Raw genomic sequence first — 26,191 nt, 5'->3', positions numbered from 1 at the left:
GAACCCAGGAATATGTATCCCAGTTTGCTTTCTGTGTTTATTTTAAGTAGCAATTTTAAACTATATATATATAAATTATGCATTATATAAAATATGTATATAAATTATATAAAAATATAAAACACACAGACTTTAGATACATAGTGCAGTGAGTTTGGATGTATCATATACTCTGACAAAGCATACCACAATTCTATCACCCCAAAAGTTCTGGGTATCCTTTGCCCACTCTGAGTTCACTAAATACCTTAAATTAAAATGACTACTTTTTTTGTTTTGTTTTTCGAGATAGGGTTTCTCAGTGTAGCCCTGACTATCCTGGAACTTGTTCTGTAACCAGGCTGGCTTTGAACTCTCTGATCCACCGCTGTGCTGGGATTAAAGTTGTGTGCTCCCACTGCCTGGCCTTTTTTTTTTTTTTTTTAAGGCAAGGTCTAATGTATCCCAGGCTGGCCTTGAACTTGCTATGTAGCTAAGAATGACCAGGATTACACACATGGTACAGAGGATCAAACCCAGTAATTCCTACATGTTAGGCAAGTACACTATTGAGTTACATTCCTCAGCCCCACAACGACAATTTTATGCTCTGTGAATTTCACAGTAATTAAAGGAGAAATAAAGCTACTGAGATACTATGACAAATTGTTGACAATTTCAAATCACTCCACAGTTCCCAGATCCTGTGATCACAACCCCCCCACATTGTCTGGTCGTAGTGCAGTTTTATCCCCCTTCCCATTTACCCAGAACTCCTCACATCTCTGACGCACTCTAGAAAATCAATCAGGAGAATGCTCACGATGTTAGATTACTTTAGACTTTATTTAGACTCCATTTTAAAGTACATGTAACCCGGGGGAGGGGCGGCCGAGCACCCTGAAATTACAAAGCAGATTTCCAACCCCTGTCCCCGTGGCACTGCTAGGCACCTAAGAAAAGAAAAGGCATTACCCAACCTCAAATTTCAATGTAGCGGTCTCCAGGGCGAAATCACTGCGCGGGCCAGTACCTTCTGCACTCTTTGTGTGCCTCTTTAAACCCGGGGGTGGGGGTGCGGGTTGGGGAAGAGCTTGGCACCGCCCAGGGACAGGGGCGGAGCCAGAGCAGTGGGCGGGCCCTACGAAGGCGTGCCCGGGGCGTGGGCGGACCGGGGCAGTGGGCGGGGCCGGCGCTAGCCCTGGAGAGGCGCTCCGCCCGCGGCGTAAACTCTACCCTGCGCCGCGGCGGAGCAGGTGAGCCGAGGGCGGGGGCTGGGTGAGAGTGACCCAGTACCTGTCACTGATCGCGGGTAGCCAGCCGCATGGAGAGCCCGGATGCAACAAGGCCCTTCTTGCGCACGCTCCCGACTGCTGTGGCCGCGGGCCCCTCGGGGTACCCGGGTCTGGGCTCCAGGCTGCGGCCCCGGCGGCGATCGTGGCCTTTTTGGCTGGGGCGAGGAGAAGGCGCCGGGGAGGCGGCAGTGCGGCCGGCCCAGAACTGGGGCTTGGAAGGAGCGTAGGAAGCGGCCCTGGGCCTCTGGCTGCGTCCGGGTGTCCTCAGCGTCCCTTCCTGCCTCTGGAGCCGCAGGCAGGGTAGGCGCCGAGCGAGGTGTTAAAGGGCCAGTGCACGTGGGTCTCACAGCTGTCTTGGCTACGCTACCTAGGACACGAGCTGGTCCACCTGGGATCTGCTACAGATGACAAGGGAGTGGGGACTTCTTGTGTGAGGAGCGGGGCGCAGGACAGGGCTACAGGCTGGCTCTAAGGCTGGAGTTCTGTTACCAGCCGTGTTTGGGTGTTTTTAAGTCTGTTACAGCAGTGGGTAGACGCCCAGAATCAAGCCTTTGAAGCCAAAGGAGCTCGAAAGCAAGATCTAGTTGTCACTGAATTTTACTGATGAAGAAACTGCGCCTAGGGCTAAGGATGCAGCTCTATGGTAGAGTGCTTGCCAAGCATGCGTGAGGCCAGGGAAGAAAAAGAAGGGTGGGGGGAGAACAACTCTCAGAACTAAAATGTGCATTTGCCCAAGGTCTCCTGGGTAAGATACAGTAGAGCTGGGCTTACAGCCCGGTGCCTGGGCCTGTACTGTGCAGACCCAAGCCCTTTGCTAGTTAAAGGAGTTGCCCTAGCATCTCTGCTTAGGTATTTGCCTTTGAAGGGATGAGCTGCTGGTGAAATAATTATATCCATTTACAGATGGAGTATCTAAGTCAGAACAGATGCAGACCAATTTAACTCAAAGTGGACAGCCGTCCACAGAATAGTCTGTTGGGGACAGAGAGACTCCAGCGTTCAGAATGAATGCACCTGATGTCTATATAGTCCCTCTGTGGACTCTGGTGCCTCCCGGGCCTTCAGCCAAGGCTTCTGGCAGTAATTAAAGGTTCTGCATAAGCTGTTCCAGGTGCTTGAGGCTCAGGTTCCCCTTTGGGAGTAGGGTGGCTTTGTGGGAGCCGGGAACAGTATCAGGTCCTGTTTTTCAGCTGATGAAGGGGCCAGCTTCTTGACTTGAGTCCAGAGGTGGCCATCCATCCAGGTTCATCCCATGGCTCCCAGGTCGGTGGTTAGGATCAGGCTGGCAGGAATAGAGAGTCGGGGGTGGGAAAGGTGCAGGATGGATGGATCCATGCCAGGTTCAGAAAATTATGTCCTACTATGTTGACATGCCCAGGCCCCAAATATAGGCTGTACATGTTTGTATGTGGGAATGAATGTTTCTCCTCCCTGAAGTGAGACAGGCCAGGATGAGGGAGGCTGCCAGAGGCTGCCACTTGCTCTGTGTGATGGCCTGGAACAGAGGGTTGGTCTGGCTGTATTCTATCTAGTGGCCCTTCTGTGATTGCTCAAGGCCGATAACACACACTTTACCATGTGAGTTCTCCAGACTTGGCCTCTCTGGCTTGTTGATGTGATAACCATGTGACATGCCCATGTGTTAAGAGTTGGGCATTTATGATAAAAAGCCATTTTGTCCAGTGGTTATCACAGTTATTATAAAAACTTAGTAATGGACCAAAAATATGGCTCAGCAGTTGAGAGCACTGGCTGCCTTCCCAGAGGACCCAGATTCAACATGGAGGGCTTACAACCCTCTCTAACTGGAAATCCAAGCCAGTTTTGGTCTCTGTGAACACTAGGCACACATGTGCTGTGCAGACATACATGTGCTGTACAGACACACATGCAGACAAAATACCTATACACATAAAATATAATTAGGAATTTTAAAGAACTTAGGTAAATAACTTAGCTCATGTCTGTAATTCCAGTGCATAATCACTGAGGCAGGAAGATTGCCAGTGAGTTCAAGGCAAGCCTGAGCTGTGTTGTGAGTTTCAGGCCAACTTGAGCTACATAATGAGACATTGATTTAGAAAACAAACAAAACAAAACACAGGGCAACAATGTAAATCACCATACAAAACTACAGGGATACTGACATGGTTATTTTGACTCTCTTAAAATCAGAGAACCTGAGTTCTGGGGCATTGTGGTTGGGCTGCCCAGCTGTGTGGCCTGTCAGCCCAGGAGTTAGAGATTGTTACATGTATTATCTTTACCTTTGGAGCTGTATACAGTCTTGCCAGGGGACCTCTTATCTGTATCTACACCACTACCCCTAAAGTCTGTGAGGTCTTCATCAGCACCCCCTGAGAACCTGGGAGAAGATAAATTTGCATTTTGAGACAGGATTTTGCCTGTAGCCCTGGTTGGTTTGGTACTCTTTATGTAGCTTAGGCTGGTCTTAAATTAATGCCAATCCCCCTGCCTCAGCTTTTTTCTCCCAGTGCTTTTGATTCTAGACAAGTGCCATCCCTGCAGCTTGGTTTTTGTTTGTTTGTTGTTTTTGTTTTGCCCCCCCCCCAAAGAAACCAAACTCAAGCCAGACATGATTGCACACTCTGAGTTTGAGTAAACCAAAATTCCTGTGATCTCAGCACTTGAAGGTAGAGGCAGGAGGATTCAGAGTTTAATGTTATAATAGTGAGTTCTCCCATTAGAAAATCAAAGCTGAAACAAAAGGGAGAGAGGGGGAGAGAAGAAACCACCACAGCTTCCTTTCTCTCTCCTTCCATCCCCCCCCCCGTGTGTGTGTGTGTGTGTGTGTGTGTGTGTGTGTGTGTGTGTGTGTGTGTGTGTAGGTCGGCCACATGGATCTTCTTAGTGAAACCCTCTGTGGCTGTTTTCAGCTGTTGCTTTGAGGTTAGGCCACTGATCAGCTGGGACCCCACAGATAGCAAATGTTTCTGCTGCTGTTGCCACCTGTCCTGGGACCGTGGCCCCTGGCGAGTGGTGCTCAGACATGCAGTCTCCTCCCCAGGCTTAGGGATGGCATCACTGCCACCGGAATACCTGGGGGAAAGAATGATTCTAAGTCAATCCTCGGGAAAGAGGCATTCGCCAGGAGACCACTCTCTGGAGCCTGTCTATCGGTTGAGAGAACAGGTTGCTTGTTTGTTCATCTTTTCCTTTTTTGTATGGTTTTTTTGAGACAGGGTTTCTTTGTGGAACATCCCTGGCTGTCCTGCAATTTGCTTTTGTAGACCAGGCTGTCCTGGAGCTCACAGAGATTCCCCTGCCTCTGCTTCCCGAGTGCTGGTATTAAAGGTGTGTGCCACCAATGCCCACCTTGTTTCATTCATCTTTGCAGATGAAGGAATCTAAAGGCTTCCTGCTTTCCTGTTACACCTTAGCGAGAAACTTCCTCATGTTTTTAAAAATAAAAGTATTACATACTTATTCTAAAAACATGTCTTTAAAAAGACACCCCTTTGCCCTCTGCAATAGCTGCTCTGGGTACCTGCAGGTATTTCACAGTTGGGGTCTGGTGGGAGGTCTTCTGGCCATTGGAGGTGTGAGAGTGTCACTTTCTGGGCCTGGCTTGAGTAGTTTTGCTGTGCCACAAGCTCAGAGCCACAGGCCTTAGGGACCCTGGGTTTTGTTGTAAAACTGAAGCAAAGTAAACCATTTTTTAAAATGTAAATTGTATCTCAGGTGTTTGTTTTAGGAACAGAAAGCTACCAGATTTGATGGGCGTGGCAAGTCGATGGAAATGTCTCTATTTCTTTTCCCAGTCCTGCTTGTCTTTTGAGCTGACCCAGGAAAGTAGTTCCCTATTTCCTCCCCTCATGGGAGATGGGGCCATGCGTGAGAGCCTTCATTGAGGACTGTAAACTGGGAGAGGGAGGGGGCACTTCTAGGTATATCCTTGTCCATGGCAGGCCTGTGCCATCTTAACCCACGAGTGTCTGATGAGCTTGAGGGTATGGGTGTGGGATGGCCGCCTGGCCTCTGTGCGGGAACCTGATGGGGCTGGTTGGACAGGGAGTGGCATTCTGAGAGCACTTTGGAGACCTGTAAACTGTTGGTCTTCATCTCACTCCTTTGGTCCTCTTCACCCCCCCCCCCCCCCGCTCCCAGCTACCCTGAGCTTTGGTTTCTTCCTGAACTATGAAACCAGGCACCAATTGATGGCGCTTAAGGTGCCAAGCCCAGCTTTAACATCACCCTATGGACAAGCCCTTTCCTTTGACAAAATATTCCCATTGTCCCGCTGAGGCTGGATGGAAACAGGATCTCCCTGGGGCCTGGCTTAGCAGCTCCCTAGCTTCCTAAGAAGGGCACCAGTTGGCTTCAGTTTTCCCCTCTCAGTGATAACTCCCATTTATTAAACACCCACTGAAGCTAGATGCTTTACACCCCCCAGTCTTATAAGGCAACCAATTCTAGTGTTTGCAGAGGGGGAAATAGCTCCTGCTACTTTGCATGGTCAGAAGCTGCCCAGCATATATGGTTCATGTCACACAAGTCTCCATTTGACCACTGGCTGCTGTGTCTCATTTAAAGAAAAACTATTTTAGTTTTTACTTGGGGGTGGGGTGGTAGATGCCTTCTCCCTGTCCCTTCCCCCTAACTACCCTTCTTCCAGGCTACTTCCGGGAATGAGGAAAATTGTTCCAACCCAGGTACTCTGAGAGGCTAAATCCAGAGGCTAAAACAAGGATCACAAGGCCCCACTTGGGGGTTTGGGGTCTGGCACTCTAACTCCAGATCTGCCTGAGATCTCCCAAAGTCCAGGAGGATCATTCACCAAGTGCCAGGTGGACCAGCCAAACACAGTCAGGTGTGAAGGGGTAGGGGTAAATCTAGAATCTGTGAGATGTCTCAAGGTGTTGCCAGATTGGGGAAAACCCTTCCCTAGTGTAGAGGAAGGCTGGGGCTTTCCAGGAGCCATGGGAATTCTGGGAAGTAGCCATGTGACCACAGAAGGTGACCTTTTGAAAGCCAAGGACATTGTTCTGTCCACCCTTTGGGAAAGTATCAGGGAATCCTATCCTCTCCACAGCCCATAGTTTCCAGTTCACTTTTGAAGCATGATTTTCCTCAAGGCACTGGAATTTTCTTTGTCATTTTAAAATATGTTTCCTACCGGGGGCACTGAATTTAAACATTACAGAAGACCTTTGCTTTTCTTGTGTGAGAAGCAGGTTGAGGAAATTAGGTCACCCGGTTTCCATGATCCCTGCAGGCACCAGCAGGCAGAGGAACTAACTGTGGGTCAGGCTCCCTGAGTTCAGCTGATCAGCATTTTGATTCTAGTCTGTGAGTTAGTAAAAGTTGGCAGAGGGTTCTTAATGCCTCGGCCACGGGACAGGCAGGGCTTCCAGAACATTCTGCCCCCTGCACGCACCCCTGGTTTCCTGCAGATGCCCCAGGGATGTGAGCTGGTTCTCTCTCTCTCTCTCTCTCTCTCTCTCTCTCTCTCTCTCTCTCTGTGTGTGTGTGTGTGTGTGTGTGTATGTGTGTGTGTGTGCTGAGTCAGACTCCCCCAGGAGCTCTTGCAGAACTCTGATGTGGTTGCTGATCCAGCGGGGGTTGTTTATCTGTGCATTTGATTGGTGATTTCCCCCCCCCCCCCCGAGAATTTCAGTGCCATTAGGCTTCAGAACAGAGAGGCCTTGCTCATGGCCCTTAGGGATCCTAAAGGGGAACCAGTCAGAGAAGCATCTGTTGTCATTCAGGGCTTTAGAGAAAATGTCAGTGGCTTCCTGTTGTCACCTGTTTCCCCAGGCCAAGCTGGTGATTCAGGAGAGGGAACCCTATGTGTTGCTACTTACTGTTCCCTTCTACAAATCAGCAGCTTGTCAGGTAAAATAGCGTAGGCCTTTAATCCCAGCACTCTTGAAGCTGAAGAAGAACTGAGATCCAGGCTGGCTTGGTTTACACTTCTAGTTCCAGGCCAACCAGGGCTACATACACAGTGTGACCTTATCTCAGAAGAAAAAAAGAAAAAAAAAGCAATAGGTTAAAGATGCAAGCCATCTTGATTATTAAAAAAAAAAAAATAAATACAAAGAAGAGCAGCTGGAGATGTAATTCAATAAAGGGCTTGCCTACTGTGCAAGCCCTGGACTCTATCCCCAGCACAGTGTAAACTGGGTATAGTGGTACACACCTGTGATCTAAGCCTTCCGGAGGTGGAGGCAGGAGGGTAGTGATGTTTTATTTATGATTTAATAAAGCCACTAGAGATCAAAATGCAAAGCTAGCCACAGCCATAGAGTCAGGCAGTGATGATGCACACCTTTAATCCCAAGACTTGGGAGACAGAGATATGTTAGTTCAGGGCCTCACTGAGCTGCACAAAATTGATCCCATCTAAAAGAGAAACAGAGCTCACACAAAGGTGATCTCAGCACGTGGGATCATATCCCTTAAGTCCCAGCACTAGGGAGGTGGAGATAGGTATGATATGGCTGGGCAGAGAGAAGAATATAAGGTGGGAGAAGACAGAACTTGGAGGTTTGCAGTCTGAGGCCTGGTGGCGAGCAGTGTGGTCTGGGTTGCACTCTGAGGATTCATGGAGACAGGATCACACATTTTGGTCTGAGGTGGAGGTAAGAGCTAGTGGCTGGCTGCTTTGCTTCTCTGATCTTCAGCTTGAAGGTTGAACCCCAATATCTGTCTCTGGGTCTTTATTATTTGAGATTCATAGGAGGACATCCTTAGCTACATAGTTAAGATAGAAGCCAACCAGGGATACATGAGAGAGACCCTGTCTGAAAAATTTTAATGGAGAAATGCAGAAAAATACAAAGAAAAAAAATCACACCAGTCTAAAGATAATGACATTTAATGTTTTGTAATAGTTACCGCCAGTCTTGTCTGTGTGTGTGTAAATTTAGATGGTTATGAGAACCTTTACATCTTGTTAAATTTAACTTCACTTTAATTGTTACCAAGTATTTAATTGTTACTAAGTATTACATGGTCCTGTAATAGTCCCCATCAGATGAACTTGCAGTGGGCCCTCTTATAAGCCAAGAAAGATGTGTTCTTAGGTGCAGGGTGAATACCAAGTCCTGTGGAAACCATGTTTTGTTTTCTGAACATACACACTCATGATAGTTGAACTTATAAATCAGGCACAGCAGAAGATTAATAAGAGAGCACTCACAATTAGACCGATATACTGTAGTGAAAGTTACTTAGAATGTATGAATTGATTACTCTGGAATTTTCCATCACATGTTTTTGGACCTCAGCTGACCAGTGATAACTGTAACCACAGGAAATAGAAATGTAGATAAGGGGGTAGGGGTGGAGGGGTGTTCCTGTGCTAGAGAAAGGAGTCAGAAATTTCATTCATTTTTACTTTTATCATAGCAAATAACTACAGTGCATATTTTTGTATGAATTTATTTTTCTTAGATAAAATACCAAGAAGTAGCATTTCCTGGATCAAAAGGTCTGAGTCTGTGGAGCTTTGAGGTTTTCCTGTTTTTGATACGTGTAGTTTACACACACACATACACACACATACACACACACACACACACACACACACACACACACACACACACGCCAGCCTCTGACACCCAGATCTTCCAGCCCTCCTTCTACGTTGTTTGAACACTTTGCTAGTCTGAGAAGTGTTTACTCCTTTCTTAATTCTGTCTGACCAGGTCCTTTGTTCAGGACAAAGAGCTGTGCAGTTTTAATCCTCATTCCCCAAGTCAAATAGAGCTGGACATGGGAGTGGGAAGGTACTGGGTGAAAAGGCTCCCTTTCCTTCCTGAGCCAGGCCCACCTCAGGCAGCCCATGAGTGTGCAGAGTTGCCATCTCAAAACATACTGCCCACGGCAAGTTGGCCTGTGAAGCTGTGCCCCTTAAACAGAGTTCTGTTGTGTTGGTCCCAAGGCCTCTAGGAAGCAGAACCACTCCCCTGAAGCTCTGGGCTCACTTGAGCTTCCAGAACTCCAAGTACCAGGGCAATAGACCATACCCACGTAGGACATGCTCTGTTGTGTGAGCCTAGAAGTGAAGGACACTTCTATCCCCCAGGACATATCTGGTGTTGTAATTTAAGTGGCACATGAGAGAAAGACACTATGTGGCAAGGGTTCATGCAGACGGTTTTTTTTTTTTTAATTAGGGAAAGGGAGAGACCAGCCTCCAGAGACAGGAGGAGCAGGAGAGAGGAGAGAAGAGGGAAGGAGGGAGAGAAAGAGAGAGAGATGGGAGGTGGGCAGGGCCCTTTTAAAAGGGAACATAGTGAGTGTGCACAGGCGGTGCTCTTAGTGGCTGCAGCTGAGGGCGTATCCTGTCAGGACCCCAGTACAGATGACTGAATACTAACACCCGGGCTGAATTAAGCTCCTTTTCCCTTGGTCAGATATCCAGACCCTTCTCTGGGATGGTCTACCCTACCTGATTCCACCTCCAGTCCCTTGGGTATTGAGGCAAGATCATGTTATGTTTCTGTCTTGTTCATGTACTTGAATGGTTCCCTCTTTCCAGAAAATTCTGCCTCCTTTGGTCTCAGCTTTCTGGCCTACTCCCTGTCCCTCTCAGTCCTCAAGAACCAAACAAGATCAGCCAGCTCTACAAACGACACTCTTTCCTCTGAACATGGATAGTACGGGGTCCACAGCACCTCCTCCTTGAACCCGTGGGATTCTGCAGCTATATTCCCATTCCCAGTGTCTGGCAGAACCAGAATGGCAGCTTCTGGGGGCTCTGGGCTTTTCCACTTTGCAAATCCTGTGAAGACAGAAGGTACCTTCTGGTAGGCCCAATAAGAGAGGTTAAAAACTGCAGGCCCTGTATTATCTTTGTAATAGCAGGCTGAGGGGAAGTCCTTGTGGGAATTAGATAGGCCACAGCCAGGATGGCTGTCTTCTCACTTGAAGATCACATGAATTCCAAGAGTGACTTGTCTGGAGACAAGCTTTTAGCCAAAAGCAGACCTGCTTCTACCTCAATAGCACAAAGCTCAACTCTGAGGAGATGTTGCTGGTAGTGGCAGTATCCTCCCAGAGATTGTGCCTGAACCCAAAATGTGGGGACCTGGAGTTATAGTGGGTCCCATAGAGTGCTGCTGTGTCAGAGTACATTGAGAACCGTGCAGAAGTTCTGGGATGGGGGTGGGGTGGAGAAGTCTCCCTTCCCCCATCCCTTATTGGGGGTATTGATAAGTATTTTTTAAAAGTCCCTGGTTGTGAGTCCCTCCCCTGATGCAATAAGCCAAATCCAGCCAAATTAATAAGACCAGGTTTTAATAAACAGAAGGCAACTCCCAGGTGACTCTTGGAAAGGCAGGAGAGAAATCACATGGCAGGTCTGGGGCGGGGCTTTAAATACCCTGTAGGCATGGTCACAAGCATCTCGGGGGAAGGTGCCACCATTTGGTGGGCTTTCTGAAGTCAGGGTCTGGGGAGAGAGAGGTGGGGCCGAGGTGGAGGCTCCAGGGGTCCCTATCCCCTACTGCTGGTGGCTCCTAAGACTTTGTTGCCATTTTTAAACTTAAGACTCTATTCTACATGTACCCTACACTCAGGAACCCTTAGATGGTGTCTCATTTTCAACCTCCAGACACTATGGGTTTTTGGATCACATTCAGTCTTCCTTGGAAACATCTCTTCCCTCATCTTAGTCGATCCTGGCCAGTGTCTTAGGTTCTATCCTCTATGCTGTCCCCCATACAAGCCCCTCCCTACCCCATGATCAGGATACTTCCTCCTGGCCTCTGTCTTATCCCTCATAGTCACCAGCTAGATGGGTAACTTGTCAATGCCCCACTTTCCTTGAGATGACACGGGCCTCTTTGGTGTGGCCATAGTCTGACCTGTCCACTGTCCTCCAGGCCGGAACTTACCCCAACACTTCTCCAAGAAATGTGAAATCTCTGCTTCTTTTCATCTTGATGGTATGTCATTTGTCATATAGGGTGATTTTTTTCCGAGGCATGATCATTTCTTATTCAAGATTAAAGCCCCAGAGCCACACACAGTAGATTTCCCACAGATGTTTATTGATTGAACAAACATGTTGACAGTTCAGAGTGACCAGGACTTTTGTGATTGGACATTTTGCTCCATGTGATAGGAGTCTACTCATGCCAGTCTCAAACAAGACTGCTGTGGCCTCTTGCTGGCTTTTGGAACTCCTGTTTTTGAAATTGTTTGACATGTATATCTAGAATGCTTGTAAGAGACAAGACCCGTGCCTGGTATTCAAGCGCCTCCCCCCCCCCCCCCAATCTCTCAGTCCCCGTCACTACCTTTCCTGTCCGGAAAGAGGAACAAGGTCCCTGTGCTTATTTTCCAGGTGCTTCTGAGGAGGGAGCATGCTCACATTCATGGCCTCTGACAGTGAGGAAGAGGTGTTCGATGAACGGACATCCTTGATGTCAGCCGAGAGCCCCACATCACACCCCTGCCAAGAGGGCAGGCCAGGCCCGGAGGATGGAGAGAACACTGCCCAGTGGGTAGGTCCTACCAGCAATCATTGCCCTTGAAGCAGAGCCATTGTGGGAAAAGAAAAAGAAAACAGGACCATGAGGTTCCTATGTCTTTTTTTCTTAAGATTTATTTTTATTTTTAGTTATGTGTATTAATGTCTGTCTGTGTGGAGGTACATGCACATGAGCTCAGGTGTCCAGGGAGGCCAGAAGGAGCTGGAGAAGTAGTTGTGGGTCTCCTGACATGGAGGCTGGCAACTGAACTCAGGCTAGTAGGTGCTCTTAACTGCTGAGCTGTCTCCAGCCCCCTGCTGTGTGAAAAGTTTTGGTCTCCCTTTCCTTTCTCCTGCCCAGCCTGCTCAGTGTGGCCATGCTGGTTAGCGGCCTTAGCTCCTGATCTTGGGAAGAGCAAGGGTCTTTGATGTACCCTGTGTGGCTATTCAGGCTAGCTCTAAACCTTCTCTACCACTGTCCTAGACTTTTTATCCTGAACCCAAATTGGAGCTCACACTTGTCATGTCTAAAAAGCAGCATTTAGCCTTCTCAGTTCTATTTCCCGTGTAGGAGCAGCTCACCCTGGGGCCTTCTGTGGCCCTCACTATGTGGTTTCCCACAGAGGAGCCAGGACAGCGAGGAAGACTGTGAGGAGGACCCAGACCCGTATGCCTGCAGTGGGGTTCCTGGGCGGCCGCCGGGTCTGGAAGAAGAGCTAACCCTCAAGTATGGGGCGAAGCATGTCATCATGCTGTTTGTGCCTGTCACACTGTGTATGATTGTGGTGGTAGCCACCATCAAGTCCGTGCGCTTCTACACAGAGAAGAATGGGCAGCTGTGAGTTGGGGACCGGGTTGGCATTGGGAGGTTGGGGTGGTGATTGATTTAGGGAGGGGGTCATAGGTTCTCGGCTACTGTGCCTGTTGCTCTGTGCTGGTGGCCTTGGAAGGCACTGACAAAGACTCTGGGCTCATGTGACTTGTCTGGCAGCATATCTGACCTGTGGGCCTCCATTTCCTTGTTTGTCATGAGTTTAATTATGGGGCTACCTGGAGAACTAGGTGGGCAATCCACATGAAAGGTGCCATGTCACAGTGTTCACCAAAGGCTAAGCTGAATCTGAATACAGGAGGCTCTGGTACCATAGCACTGAGCTCCATGTACCAAGTGCCTGGTCCTGGCCCCACGGTGTCTCAAACACCATGTGACCCCAGTTGAGTCACATCCTATCTGGGTCTCTGTTCCCTTAGATGTGAGATGACAGGGTTGGAGCAGATGATTTCTTAGCGTACTTCCAGCAGTCAAGGAAGACTTATCAGGGCCCTTTTATCACTTTAATAAATAGAGAATGGAGAGCTCCCTAACTTAGTCCTTTCCTCTCCCCTCCCTGGCTCCTCACTGATGAACATCCTCAGCATCTTTGCCTTTAGAGACTTGCTCTTCAGTTTGGATTTTAGTCATTTTTATTCTTTAGGAAAGAGGAGGTGGGAAGGTTCCCACCCCTAAGAAGCTTGTATCCTGTATGGGGTTCATAGTAGCATAGATAGAAGGCTTTGAGAGAACAGGGCCAGCATAGCTCTGGCAGGCTGAGCTGGGAAAAGCAAGGTACCTATGAATTAATTCTAGAGCTGGGGCAGTACCTGTGGCTGCAGTTGGGGGCTGCAGAATGGTGGTAGAATGTGCTGTCAGAGTTCTCCAGGGGAACAGAACCAATGAAAGTGTATTTATTATGAAAGAGGATGCATTAGATTGGCTTACACAATAAAGTAGTGTAAAGGGATGCCTTAGATTGTTGTATCCAATAGTAGGTAGTCCAACAGTGGCTGTCTGCACATTAAAGAGGCTGAGAACCCCATAGCTGCTTAGACCTCAGCAGTTCCAATTGTTGTTGAATGCCTGGAAGGTTCCCAGAGAGCCACTGGTGTTTGTCCACATTGGAAGGCTGAGGTTCTAGTGTCAATGAAGGGTAGCAACAGCAGCACCAGTAGGGTGGATGCATGCGCTAGCAAGGAGCAACAGAGGTAGGCAGGCAAAGCAGCACTGCTTCTCTGTAACCCCTTTCCACTTGGGCTGCCAACGAAGGAGCCGCCCACCCCGGGCAGGGTTAATGTTGCCCAGAACCTCCCTCACAGACCCACCTAGAGGCAGGCTACTTAGCTGACTCCATATCACTCACAGTGAAAATCAAAATTATTCACATGGAAAAGCAGGCAGCCAATCTTGTGGGTAGTGACGAGAGCTAAGGACCCGGAAGTGGGAGGGTTAAGTGAGTAGAGGAGGGATACAGTGTCCTTTCTGTCATGATGTTCCAGTTCACACAGATAGTGACGGCTCAGCCAATGCCAGGGTTCTAACTGAGTCTCTTCTGGTGACCTCTTCAGCATCTACACACCCTTCACTGAGGACACGCCCTCAGTGGGCCAGCGGCTCCTCAACTCTGTGCTGAACACCCTCATCATGATCAGCGTCATTGTGGTCATGACCATCTTCCTGGTGGTACTCTACAAGTATCGATGCTACAAGGTGAGGCCTGTGGCCCTCTACCCCTCCCCTCTGCCCTGCCGTGATGTGGATGGAGCAGGTTCCTTCTCTCTGCAGAGGAGGTTGCCTTTTCATGCTCTCTGACACTGTGGGAAGATGACCTAATGCTGGCTTTTAAACTGCATGGCCTCCACCCCACCCACTGTCTTCTGAGCTCTTCACCGATGTGTGTGACACACTCTCCTGCTCCGAAGTTAATTTTATTTCTCTGAAGTTCTGATTTAGTTCCTTCACCCCAGGCTTATTTTTATCTTTCCATCTCCCTTTAGATAGGGTTGCTCATGTGCTCAGTGAAGGTCTCTTGGCCCTGGAAGCCTTTGGGCTGGATTCTCCTGTAGACCTCAAGTCTCCCCATGGAGTACTGGGAGAGTCACATCCCATGTGACCCCAGTTATAAACAACATTATCCCCGATGATGTCATACTCCCTGCCCCAAGATCCACCAAATGGGGATTAAATGTTGGACCTTGCATACACTAGCCAAAAGGTATACCGCTGAGCCTGCCATGGTCAGGAGTCACTTCTCTCCTTTTACCATGTGGGTTCCAGGGATTAAACTCAGGTCCTCAAGCTTGGCAGCAAGCACCTTTACCTACCCTCTGACCCATCTCTCCTGCCTCTTTAATTTTGTAGAGGAGGTCTCACTAAGTTGACCAGACAATCCTCCTGCCTCAGCTTCACCAGTTAAACTGGTGTTACACTCCTGTGTTACTAGGCCTTACTGTACCATCAACTTTTAGGTACTGGATTTAGGCTGCAGGCTTTGAAACCATAAAGATTAACAGGAAATTGAGCTAGGCATTACCCATTCAAAACAGTTGCCAACACATAGCATGGTCCTTTGTATTCTGGCAGCTGTGTGTATGGAGCAGGAAGAGAAAGGCCATGGTGTAGGGAGGAGGCCAGCCACCTACCCAGCTGGGTTTTAAGGGGTTGAACCATGGGAGGGACTATCAGGAAATGATACATGGACAGAAGCGTAACTTAGCTCATCAGTAACAACTGCCCATGCAAATGAGGCAGGGCTTCCATATATACTAAAGGGGAAGGAGGGACAAAGGGGGTAGGGATGTGGGGGAGGGCGGTTTAGACATAGAAAACAGGACATTGAGCTAGAAACAGCACAGGGGAGTGATCCTGCTGTGGTCGGTGTGTGTCATATGGCCAGTCACAGAGAAGTGGCTTGGCCATCCATTTAGTCATTGGGAAGTTGAGATGACATAGCCCAGACAAGCCATAGTTGGGGCAAAGGCTGAGTAGGTCCCTGAGGCGATGCCTTCCCTTCCTGTAAGGCTGGGTGTGGTGTGCAGCCTTCCTCCAGGTGGGCTGAGCTGCTGACCAAGGTTAGTCCTTAGAAGTGAAGAGAGGCTGGGAGGAAGTGACACCATCTTACCCTTGATGGCTGAGTCTTGTTCTTGACCCCTCCATCATGCCCATCTCCCAGTCCTAACATAAGGATAGGGTTGAAATAGAAGGTCAGAGATCTGCAAAGCTGAACAGTCTCAGTCAAGGCCTGGCCCTGCCCATCATTGTCTGGGCCTCCCTTTCATCCCAATGCACTGTTGGAAGTATATGAAGTCTCTCCTGGGGACCAGTTCCTCTGGCTAGTACCAAGCTTTGTTGTTTTCCTTTTGAAAGCATGAAATTCCTCAGGAAATTTTAATTCATTGGGGTTTCCTTGAAACAGGGTTTCTCTGTGTAGCCCTGGCCATCCTGGAACTCACTATGTAGACTAGGCTGGCCTCTAACTTGGAGATCCAGTTGCCACCACCACCCAGTGCCACCTCTGGTGGCTGAAGGGAAGGGCAGATGGAAGTATCCAGCTCTCTAGAGTATCTCTATCCTGCTAACGGCCCTCTTGTTTCTGTTGTCCAGTTCATCCACGGCTGGCTGATTATGTCCTCGCTGATGTTACTGTTCTTGTTCACCTACATCTACCTTGGGTGAGTGCTGGTTGTGAACAGCCGCTCCCAGTGCCACCGTTGGGTAAGAGGGAGCTTGGCCGGGAGAGGTGTCATCCTCAGTGTCAGCTGCTCCAGGAGCCCAGGCCTCCAGGCTTTAACACATGTTTCTTTCTGGCTTTTGATTGAAATGTCCCTAAAGGAAGCATGGGAAAGCCTTCTCAGAACTCTTAGCCAGTGGACGCCTCTCAAAGATGCATTCTACTTCAGGGAGGGGTGTGGCTAAACCTGGGCATTTCCTAGCGAATATCAGCCTAACCCAGAGACTCAAAGAGAAACAGATTTCAAGGACCCCATCTTTGCACAGGGCTTTCCGGGAAGGCGGGCTCCTCGCATGACCATGTGAGCCACACACTAGCTTTTGATTCACTCCCCACCACATTCCGGAAAATACTGAGTGGTTAGGTGTGGGGTCTTGGAAGTGGAGGGTGGGGATGTTGAATATAAAATCCAGATTGGGGCATAATGGCTGAGGAGCAGAGGGCATCAAACAACTTAGGGTGTGGCAACCTTCCCACCCCGAGTGCCGCATGCCCTGCTCCACCTTGGGCTTGCAGGGAAGTACTCAAGACCTACAACGTGGCCATGGACTACCCCACACTCTTCCTGGCCGTCTGGAACTTCGGAGCAGTGGGCATGGTGTGCATCCACTGGAAGGGGCCGCTGGTGCTGCAGCAGGGTTATCTCATTATGATCAGCGCACTCATGGCCCTGGTGTTCATCAAGTACCTGCCAGAGTGGTCTGCCTGGGTCATCTTGGGTGCCATCTCTGTGTACGGTAGGTAGGCAGCTTGGGCCTGGTGGGAACCTGGGTGAATCTGGAGTGGTGTCTTAGTTACCCTTGTATTGCTGTGACCAAAATGATTGACAGAAGCAATGTAAGGGAAGAAAGACTTATTTTGGCTCACAGTTTCGGAGGGTGTCATCCCATTGTGGAAGGAAGGAAGGCAAGAGGGTGTGGCTCACTAGGAGCAAGTGACAGAGGCTCCTTGCAGTGGTCCAGGAAGCAGGGAGCTTATGGGAAGCAGGGGCTGCAAAAGCCACCTCTAGTGATCTGCACCCCTTAGCTAGCCACCTCCCGAAGAGTCCAAAGCCTCCTAAAATAGTGTCACCAACTAGAGTTGAAGCATCCAAAACATGAGCCTCCTGAAAACATTTGACCCTGTGTCCTGAGAAGTGCCCACTCTCATTGCCCACAACTGCTGCTATGCCCATCGGGCGTGGATGTGTAGGAGTGAGCCGCTGGTTGGTTCCTCAGGGTGAGTCTCCGTGTACTGTGCACGCTGCCTGTCACCGACCTTCTCTCCCATTTTAAGGATAAGCATCTTGAGGTGTAGGGGACTAGCACTTCCAAGACTGTCCCTACTTTGTGGTTACCTGCTTTGGCTCCAGCCAGTGCAAACTCTAGATTAGTGGGCTTAGGTCACTAGTTCAGTGGCAAGGTGTGCTCCAGAACTCACTTAGGTTCCTGGGGACAGAGAGGTGGCTCCTTTTTGCACTACTTGGGAATAAAGGTCCCCTTTAATATGACAAGGACGTCTCTGTTTTCCCAGATCTTGTGGCTGTGCTGTGCCCCAAGGGACCACTAAGGATGCTGGTGGAAACTGCCCAGGAGAGAAATGAGCCCATATTTCCTGCCCTGATATACTCATGTGAGTGGTCCCATGCCTCTGCTAGACCGTGGAGGTCAGTAGGCAGCCTTTTGTGAGACATGGTAGTTGACCATGATTTTGATAGTTGACAGGTTGTGTACTCAATCTCAACCAAAGGTGAAGACCAAGTCATGATAGCATTATGAGGGCCACCACCTACAGGAGGGTTTTACTTCTAGAGACCCTGGTGGGCTGGATCTTGCCCAGGAAGAAGGTTTGGAAATCAGGGTTGGAAGGGGATTACTAGAGGGATGTGTAGACAGTCCTATGGCCATAGTCTGTCCATCATCTGGCAGCCAGCACTGGGTTTGGGCCATATCCCCATGAACCTGCTGCTTTTAGAGCCATGTAACCTCCACTCAGTCCTGCAGCTTTGGGGGGCAGGGGTCCCTGTTTCTCCCTGGGGTTCATGGATAGTGCCTTGCCAGTGGAAGTTGGTCATCTCTGAAGGGATGACACAGGGATTGTCTCTAGTTTTGGGGTCATGTCACAGGGATGTGGGCTTATATATGAATTTAACAGCTGTCACCACTTTACATTGAGTCCCTACTTACTGGTGGGCCCCATGTGGGACATAGACTTCTTACAGGAAGCAAGATTATGTGAACTGGGGCTCACAGAGTTCTCTGCCTGTGGTGGCAGTGGCCACCCTCTGTTAACAGTGGGTCTATCTAGTATAGAGCCTGTGATTCTGGACTCTGATGCCTCGGGTACCTGGGAAACCATTTGAAGATCTGGGTAATCATAATGCACGAGGAATCAAGCTTAGAATTGAGAGTTGCCATCAGCATGCCCCTTGGTTTGAAAGCACATCCAGGGATGCTCTAAGGATGAGGGATGGATGGTCCCACTCAGTTTGAGTACCGGGCACTCCCTTAAGTACAAAGGAGGCTCCTTGTCTTGGGTGGAGGTGGACTAAGAAAGCAGATTCATGTGAGCCAGGAGATAGCAAATGCCACTGAAGAGTAGGCATGGGCAAGGGGCCAAGGATTTCAGGGCCACGGGGGAGGCCCTTTTGCAAAAGATGGCCAGGGAGCCCTCATTCATAGGTCACACTTGGGTAGGGGTTAGCACTAGGTAGAAATCTGGAGGCCAGCACTTGGGGTAAGGAGACAGCCGCAGACACAAAGACCTGAGGTAGGCCTGGGCTGGGTATGCTCAGGGAGCACCCAGAGTCGAATGTGGCTAGAGCAGATGGGAAGAGAGGATGGTATTGAGGGAAGGTCCTGACAGTGTCAGCCCCGAAGGACAGGTAAGCCCCTGAAAGATCTGGGCCAACACTTTCACAGGATCACATTGCCTACTAAGTGGGGAGCAAAGTGTACAAGGACAATAGCGTGATCCAGAGCCAGTTTGAAGGCAGAGAAACAACCCATGAAGGGCAAGCGTGCTCTGTATAGGGGTCCGGTAGAGACTGAGTGAGGTGAAGTGAATTCTGGGGCATTTTGCAACAGGACTTGCCAGGGTTGTAAGACAGAGTCAAGGTTAATGGTAGTGCTTAGTGTTCAAGCAACAAGGAAGACCCTCTGCCTTTTGCAGAGATGGGCAGGCTGTGGGACAGGTGTGGGGCGTTGTTAAGCCTGGGATTTGGGCTATATGGAGTATGAAAATCTCCTTGGGGAGAGGAGTCATAGTTTAAACAGTACCATGTGATCCAGCAGTTTCCATGGCACCCATGTACCCAAGAGGATGAAGAGCAGGGACTAAAACAAGTATTTGTACATTGTGTCCATATCTGTCAAGCATGGTAGTTCAGAGCTAGAAGTATCCAAGTGTCCATCTCAGAGTGAATGGATGGCCAAATACGGTGTTCCCATACAAGGGACTACAAGAAGATTCTGACTGAGGTGGCATGTGGATGAACCCTGAGGACACTAGGATAAGGGAAGTTAAGCAGTGACAAATGGGCAGGCACTGTATGATCACACGTGGTCTCAAGAGCAGGCAGATTTACAGACATAAGATTGAGTGGGTGGTGAATATGGGGATCTAAACTAGGGAGCAAGTGGGGAGCCATTTGGTGGGGACAGAGTTTCGGTCTCGTAAGATGGAAAGAGCTTGGGGTTAGTTTCGCAGATATGAATACAGAACGCCACTGAGCCACAGACATTACACTTTAAAATGTTCATTTTGTGTGTGCATGTGTGTCTGTTTGAGCATATGAACATGTATATACCCCATGGACAGAGAGGCCAGAAGGGAGACATCAACTCCTTGAGAGCTGGAGTCAGGCGTTTACAAGACCACTAGCTTGTTAAAGGTGCTGGAGTAAGAGCTCTGCTTCCCACGATTGTGCAGCAGGTCCTCTTAACCCCGAACCAGCTCTTCAGTCTAAGTTTTGTCCTTATTTTATGTGTATGATTGTTTGGCCTGCATGGGTATCTGTGCATCACATGCATGCAGGACCCATGGAGGCCAGAAGAGGGCATTGGATCCCGTGGGACGAAGTTACAGACACTTGAGAGCTGCCATGTGGGTGCTGGGAAATGAACCCAGAACCTCTGCAACAGCAATGCATGTTTTTAACCACCGAGCCATCTCTGCATTTTTGTGTTGTATTTTTTTTTTTTAAAGACAATTTAGTTTCTAGCTATGGTGGCAAGGATCATGACGGGCTTTTTGAAGGTTTCTTCTGTTTGACAGAGTGTTGGTTGAAGGAGGGCAGCAGAAATTGCAACCAAAGGTGGCATTATGCATTCAGAAAAATCTCAAGGAAGAGTTTCGCAAGCACCAGTAGTATGGGCCTCTAAAGGGAAGTTGAGCTAGTTAGTGTGGAAGCTGGAGACAAGTTCATCTCCCAGAACATGGAGTTGCCAAAGTAGTTCTAGACCACAGGGTTATTTCTTGTTTAGAGATAGTGACATTCTTAGAAAGCATGAGGGCTGAAATCACTGTTGAAATGGCATCACAAGAAGTTGTCTATTCCACCGATGCTCTGATCTACTTCATCATGTAAATAATTTCCACACCTTCCTTTTTGTGATAAACTGAAACCTAAAAATGATAAAAGACGATTAAAAAAAAAAAAAAAAAAGACTTAGTCCACCAAGCTATTCATTGCCATTGTTATTGGAGAGGAGGGAAAAAAGGCAGCGGTGAGCCAGTGACCCTGGACTCCTGCCCCTGCAGCTTCTGTCAGCCAAGCGTGAGCACATCCTGCAGGACGGCAGGGCTGTGCAGACTGGCTCAACTTCCTCCAGGTCAGGGGCAGCAACTGTGAGTGCTCCCTGAGCCGTGTCCCTTTACTCTTTCCGTAGCTGCCATGGTGTGGACAGTGGGCATGGCAAAGCTGGATCCCTCTTCTCAAGGAGCACTGCAGCTCCCCTATGACCCAGAGATGGGTAAGTATAGGGCTCACAGCCTTGTCTGGGGGGGGGGGGAGGGATCCTCATCAGCACCCACTTGGCCTGGCCCCTCTGTGGGATAAAGTTCAGAATAGCAGTCATATTATCTGGCAGCCAGACTTTGATACCCGTCTTAGAGCCAGTGACAGTTGGACTGTCCATCCTGTATCCAGTTTTCACCTCAGTTTTGCTGGATGTTTTTGGTGGTAGTGGTGGGGAGCCTTGAGGTAGGAGGGGACTGGGGAGTCTTCTTGAATTTGGTACCTTCTGACACGCCTTCCTCTCTCCCTGTCCCCCCCCCACTGTGTGTGATGACGGTGGTCCTTTCTTCCTGGTGTTTAGAAGAAGACTCCTATGACAGTTTTGGGGAGCCCTCATACCCCGAAGCCTTTGAAGCCCCCCTTCCTGGCTACCCAGGAGAAGAGCTGGAAGAAGAGGAGGAAAGTAAGGTGCCCGAGATCAGATGGTCTGCTTCACGGGGCAGTGGGGTGGGAGCGTCCACAAGTCTGCTGTCACTATATTATCCCTGTTCTGGAGGGTGATGACACTAAACTTACTTAAAATTACCTGTAGTCAGCAGCCTGCAGCCCCAGGAGTAAGTGATCGTCCTAAATTCCAGGCTCCTGCCTAGGCTGCCAGTCACTGGGCCCTTGGCCCTGCCCCCATCTTTCCCTAGGTAGTCCATCTTGCACCTGGTCTGCAGTAGTGCTACAGAGGGACATCTTGCCCTTTGCCCCTTTTTGCTGGGTCTCTTGGCTAGTGGCTTGGCCCTTCACTTCCGTTGTTTTTGTTTGTTTTTGCCTGCTTCCTGTTGAGGTCTCCCATCAGTAGGATTGGACAGGGGGCACTTTCTTTTCTCCATATAGGGGGTGTGAAACTTGGCCTGGGAGACTTCATCTTCTACAGCGTCCTGGTGGGCAAGGCGGCAGCCACTGGCAACGGAGACTGGAACACCACACTGGCCTGTTTTATCGCCATCCTCATTGTGAGTGGGGTGCATGGTGGAGGGGAGTCTCATCTTCTGGGTCCTCACAGGGCATTTATAGCTGCAGTCTTCCCTCTTAGGGGCAAAGGCAGTGAGGGGAGAGCTGCCCAACCCAGAATGTAGTCACCAAGACATGCTCCCTCCTGAGAGAGAGCACCCGGGGAGGGACAAGAGGCTTTGCTCTCACTGATCACATGGACTTCACTGCTTGGGTCTGGATGAAAGCTGCAGGGCCTGGTCCCTTAGTTCCTGGGTTGTGGATTTATGGGAGTCGGAATAGCTGAAGGCCTTTACCCATGGGTACAGCCAGGGAGGAGTGTGAAAGGCTGCCCCGCCCACTCCACAGCTACATGTTCCCTGTGCTACCCAGACCCCATAGAATACTGAATCCTGGATCATCCAACTCCAGCAGTAGTGTGACCTGGAGAAGCTCTGATGGCTGCTACTTAAGCTGGGGGACATATGCTACAATGTCATCTTAGAGAATGCTTCCTTTTAGAAGTTGGGAGAGTCCCTGAGAGGGCTGTCATGCCTTGGGTGGAGAGCATAGTTAACGCTGGTGCTCTGTGCAGTGCTCAGGGAGCATGGTTAACACTGATGCTCTGTCCAGTGCCCGGAAGAGCTTGTTTGTGTCCACACAGGATAGCAGACCCCAGGCTCCTCCCCTACATTACTGTCTTGACTTGGGACTCATTGCCCCATGGTCAGGGCAGGTACTTTAGGGCCTTGTCCTTACCCTGAACAACAAGGATGGAGATAGAAAGGGTCACCACCATGTTTGCTTCCAAAGGTTAATAGCATGGCATCTCTGGTTTCCTTGGCGTCTGCTGCTGAGTACCTCAGTAGGGTTAGGATTTCATTTTAGTTCATCTGCGTTGCTTGTAAATGCGTGTTCCCCAGAGAGCTGCTGACCATCCGTGTGACTGCTGTCCCCAGATAGAGATGCCAAGTGGCCTGGATAAGTCTATGCCCACCCTTAGCCAACACACAGGTGTCCTGATTGAGGGGGATGTGTGAGAGAGGACCCTGCCCTGTGTCCCTCGAGGGGCTACCGAGTATCTAGAAAAGACAGTTGCATGTCTATCTCAGTTCAGGCCAGTCTCGGGGATTGCCCCGCCCACCATGGTAGACTCACCACTTTCTCTCACCTTGATGTCCCGCAGGGTTTGTGTCTGACTCTCCTGCTGCTTGCTGTGTTCAAGAAGGCCCTGCCCGCCCTCCCCATCTCCATCACCTTCGGGCTCATCTTCTACTTCTCCACAGACAACCTGGTGCGGCCTTTCATGGACACATTGGCTTCTCACCAGCTGTACATCTGACGGGAGACGGGGTGTGGCTCTGAGGGCTGTAGGAAGCTTCTCTGGATGCAGGTGTTTAGCTTTCCACTCTAGTGCCATATATATATTTTTTTAAAACAACTTTTCTTTCCTTACAAAAAAAGAAATTTAAAAAGTGTCGTGTTTACTTCGTGACGAGGAAGCAGAAGCTGCTCTTTGGTGCTAGCAGTCTTGTCACCAGACTGTGGCTTCCCTGCCAGAGTGTCTCTAACATCAGTGGGATGCTCAGCACGTTATCTTCAGGGATGAGGTCACGGGTGTGGAGCAGGTCTGTTAACCTCCAGGGTTGAACAGAAGGACATGTGCGTCAGTGGGGACCAGGAGGCATGGTCAGAGAGGGACACTAAGTGCCATCACCCTGACCAGAGGAGAAAAGCCAGTTTGCAGTCATGGATGTGCTTTGTTTGTGATGTCTCTATTACTTTAGTACCTTTAGAAGCGAGTTCTGTTCTTATGACAACAGTGGCTGCTGGGAAGTGGCTTAATATCAATACCAATAAATAGATGCTCCTGTTGGAATGCTGGTGTTTGGTTCCTTTGTTTACACTGACTGCTCCCTGCATCCTGGGGTTCTCCAGAGGTGGTATGCACTATGTAGCCGGGAGGGAGGGACTTAACCCATCATCAACGAGAGAGGCATACTGCCTTGCACCTCTGTACTCAGTTCCTTAACTAGAAAGTTCCACAGCAGGGTATTGGGAAGCACTGGGACAGAGGCCTGCTGGGACCCCACAGAGCCCTGGCCTTGGCCTTGGTGGGTTATATGGAGCGTCAGAAATGCTGCAAGGGCATTGCTAAAATGCTGAGTGTTTCCTTTGATGGATGCCTTCTGTTAGGAGCCAGCAACCCCAGAATCCGGCCTGCCGGGGTTCAGACAGTTGCTCCCAGCCCCTGCCTGTGGTGAAAGGCAGGTCCTTCCTTCTGCATCAGCCTGGCACATGTTGCAGAGTCTCAGAAGTACCTCTGGGTGGGGACATGAGGCCACAGGAGATTCTGAGCAGGCTGCTGTCCTGCTGAGGCTGCTGAGAAAACCCAGGTATGTGCTAGCTCTGCCTTTTCTCCAATAGGAACACTGTGTACTGCTGGGTATTGGAAGAGGGATGAGCTGCGTGTGTGTCTTGGGGTTTGATGGGAGATTTCTTCCCCCTGAGCTACTTGCTGAGACAGAGGAGACCCCAGAAGACTGGCAGAGGCCACACCTGCTGGTGTGGGTGGTGGTTGGAAGCTGGAATGTGGCTGGGATGGAGGAGAGGCTGAGAGATCAGGGAGCAGTGGTAAAAGCTCCCAGGGGCTGCAGAAAAAACCCACAAAGTTCATTACATTTGGCAGTTATGGAAATGTTTATCTTCCGTAGAGTGGCTCTGGGGTGAAATGTCTAAGAAGGTTGGATAAATGTTTTCATCTTGGCAGCTTAAAGAGATGTTTATGAAAGAGCTAGCTGGGGATGCTGGGGACCGGCCACACTCAGGTAAAAGGAAGTAGAGGTGTCCCACCACACTAACACACTAACACCAAGGGTGTGAGACAGGCTTGGCTCCTGAAGGGCTAAGAGGAGGTGTAGGGGAAAGTGAATCATGAGAGAGAAAGGAAAGCCCTGAGTAGATTCAGCCTGATTTCCTCACAGCAGGAGGATCCAGCACACAATGGAAAAGACCGGATAGATTGGAACATTCCCAAAGGGACATTCCCAAAGGGACAGTGAGCAGGTCTGCAAACCCCACACCTGCCCTGGCAGAGCCAGTCAGCTAATAGCTTCCTTATTTGTTTCAGAAATAAAACTGCAGGGTTCTAAAGTGATTGTAAAAATGATAAATCAATCCTATTGCCTATCCCCATGGGTCAATTTGTTCATTAAAAAAAAAAAAATTCTTTGACAATTTCATACATAATATACTTTGATTATCTTCTCCCTCCCCCTCCCACAGGAACCCTTCTTCCCACCAATTCTCTCTCTGATATTCATTCCTAGCTGGTTTTGCTCTTTGTGGACCCCTGCTGTTTAATTAGGGCTGCCAGGGGTGGGGGGTTGTTTATCTGAGTAAGGACTGGTGGCTACAGGACTGTGACTCCTCCCCAGCAACTGTGAGTGGCCTGGACCTCCTCTGGGAGGGGTGGGGCCTAGCACCTCCCTCCCCTTCCCATGATGGACTGTTAATAGTCTGTATTCCAGGCTGGTAGTTTTTTTTTAAACAGATGTTGGCATTTTTTTTTTAACTTTATAGAAATGTTTTCATTCTGTAGGGTGTGTGTGTGTGTGTGTGTGCATGCATGTGTGCATGTGTGTGTAGGTGTGTATGTGTTTGTGTGTAGCTGTGTGTTGTATAGGTGTGCGTGTGTGTGCGTGTGTGCATGAGTGTGTAGGTGTGTATGTGCGTATGTGTGTAGCTGTGTGTTGTATAGGTGTGCGTGTGTGTGTGTGCATGCATGTGTAGGTGTGTATGTGGGTGGGTGGGTATGTGCAAGTACATGTGTGCATCTGTGATAGGGATGCATGTGCAGTCCCATGCTAAGAGAGCACTATACCACACTCCCAGCCCGATGACCTTCCACTATCATGTCCCAGGGACATGTCTGTGAACTCCAGCTCTGATGTTTGAATTTTGTGTAGGTCCCACTGTCTGTCCTCTTCTTGATGGGCATTTGGGGTTTCTG

The 26,191-nt window shown here is 49.4% G+C and overlaps 1 protein-coding gene across 3 annotated transcripts; it reads left to right on the top strand.

Moving 5' to 3' along the window:
- Positions 1 to 1,115: 1,115 nt before the first annotated feature.
- Positions 1,116 to 24,587, top strand: Psen2 (presenilin 2). 3 transcript variants are annotated; one of them, XR_007834642.1, is made up of 12 exons: positions 1,345 to 1,574; positions 11,593 to 11,752; positions 12,342 to 12,556; positions 14,101 to 14,242; positions 16,136 to 16,203; positions 16,779 to 16,999; positions 17,775 to 17,873; positions 21,131 to 21,214; positions 21,560 to 21,661; positions 22,084 to 22,202; positions 23,366 to 23,572; positions 24,376 to 24,587. XR_007834642.1 is itself a non-coding variant. In XM_051186436.1 (11 exons), the coding sequence occupies exons 2-11, from the start codon at positions 11,612 to 11,614 to the stop codon at positions 23,519 to 23,521; spliced, it is 1,347 nt and encodes a 448-aa protein (XP_051042393.1). In that variant the 5' UTR covers positions 1,116 to 1,235; positions 11,593 to 11,611; the 3' UTR covers positions 23,522 to 24,058. The 3 variants fall into 3 exon arrangements, 2 of the variants coding, with proteins under 2 accessions (XP_051042393.1, XP_051042392.1); XM_051186436.1 differs by lacking the exons at positions 1,345 to 1,574; positions 24,376 to 24,587 and adding an exon at positions 1,116 to 1,235 and having other exon boundaries at positions 23,366 to 24,058; XM_051186435.1 differs by lacking the exon at positions 24,376 to 24,587 and having other exon boundaries at positions 1,347 to 1,574; positions 23,366 to 24,058.
- The last annotated feature ends 1,604 nt before the right edge of the window (positions 24,588 to 26,191 follow it).

The sequence above is a fragment of the Phodopus roborovskii genome, unplaced genomic scaffold, assembly GCF_943737965.1.
Source record: "Phodopus roborovskii unplaced genomic scaffold, PHOROB, whole genome shotgun sequence".
Classification (NCBI taxonomy): domain Eukaryota; kingdom Metazoa; phylum Chordata; class Mammalia; order Rodentia; family Cricetidae; genus Phodopus; species Phodopus roborovskii.
Note: the sequence above shows the minus strand (reverse complement) of the source record. Positions and strands in the feature narration are given on the sequence as shown.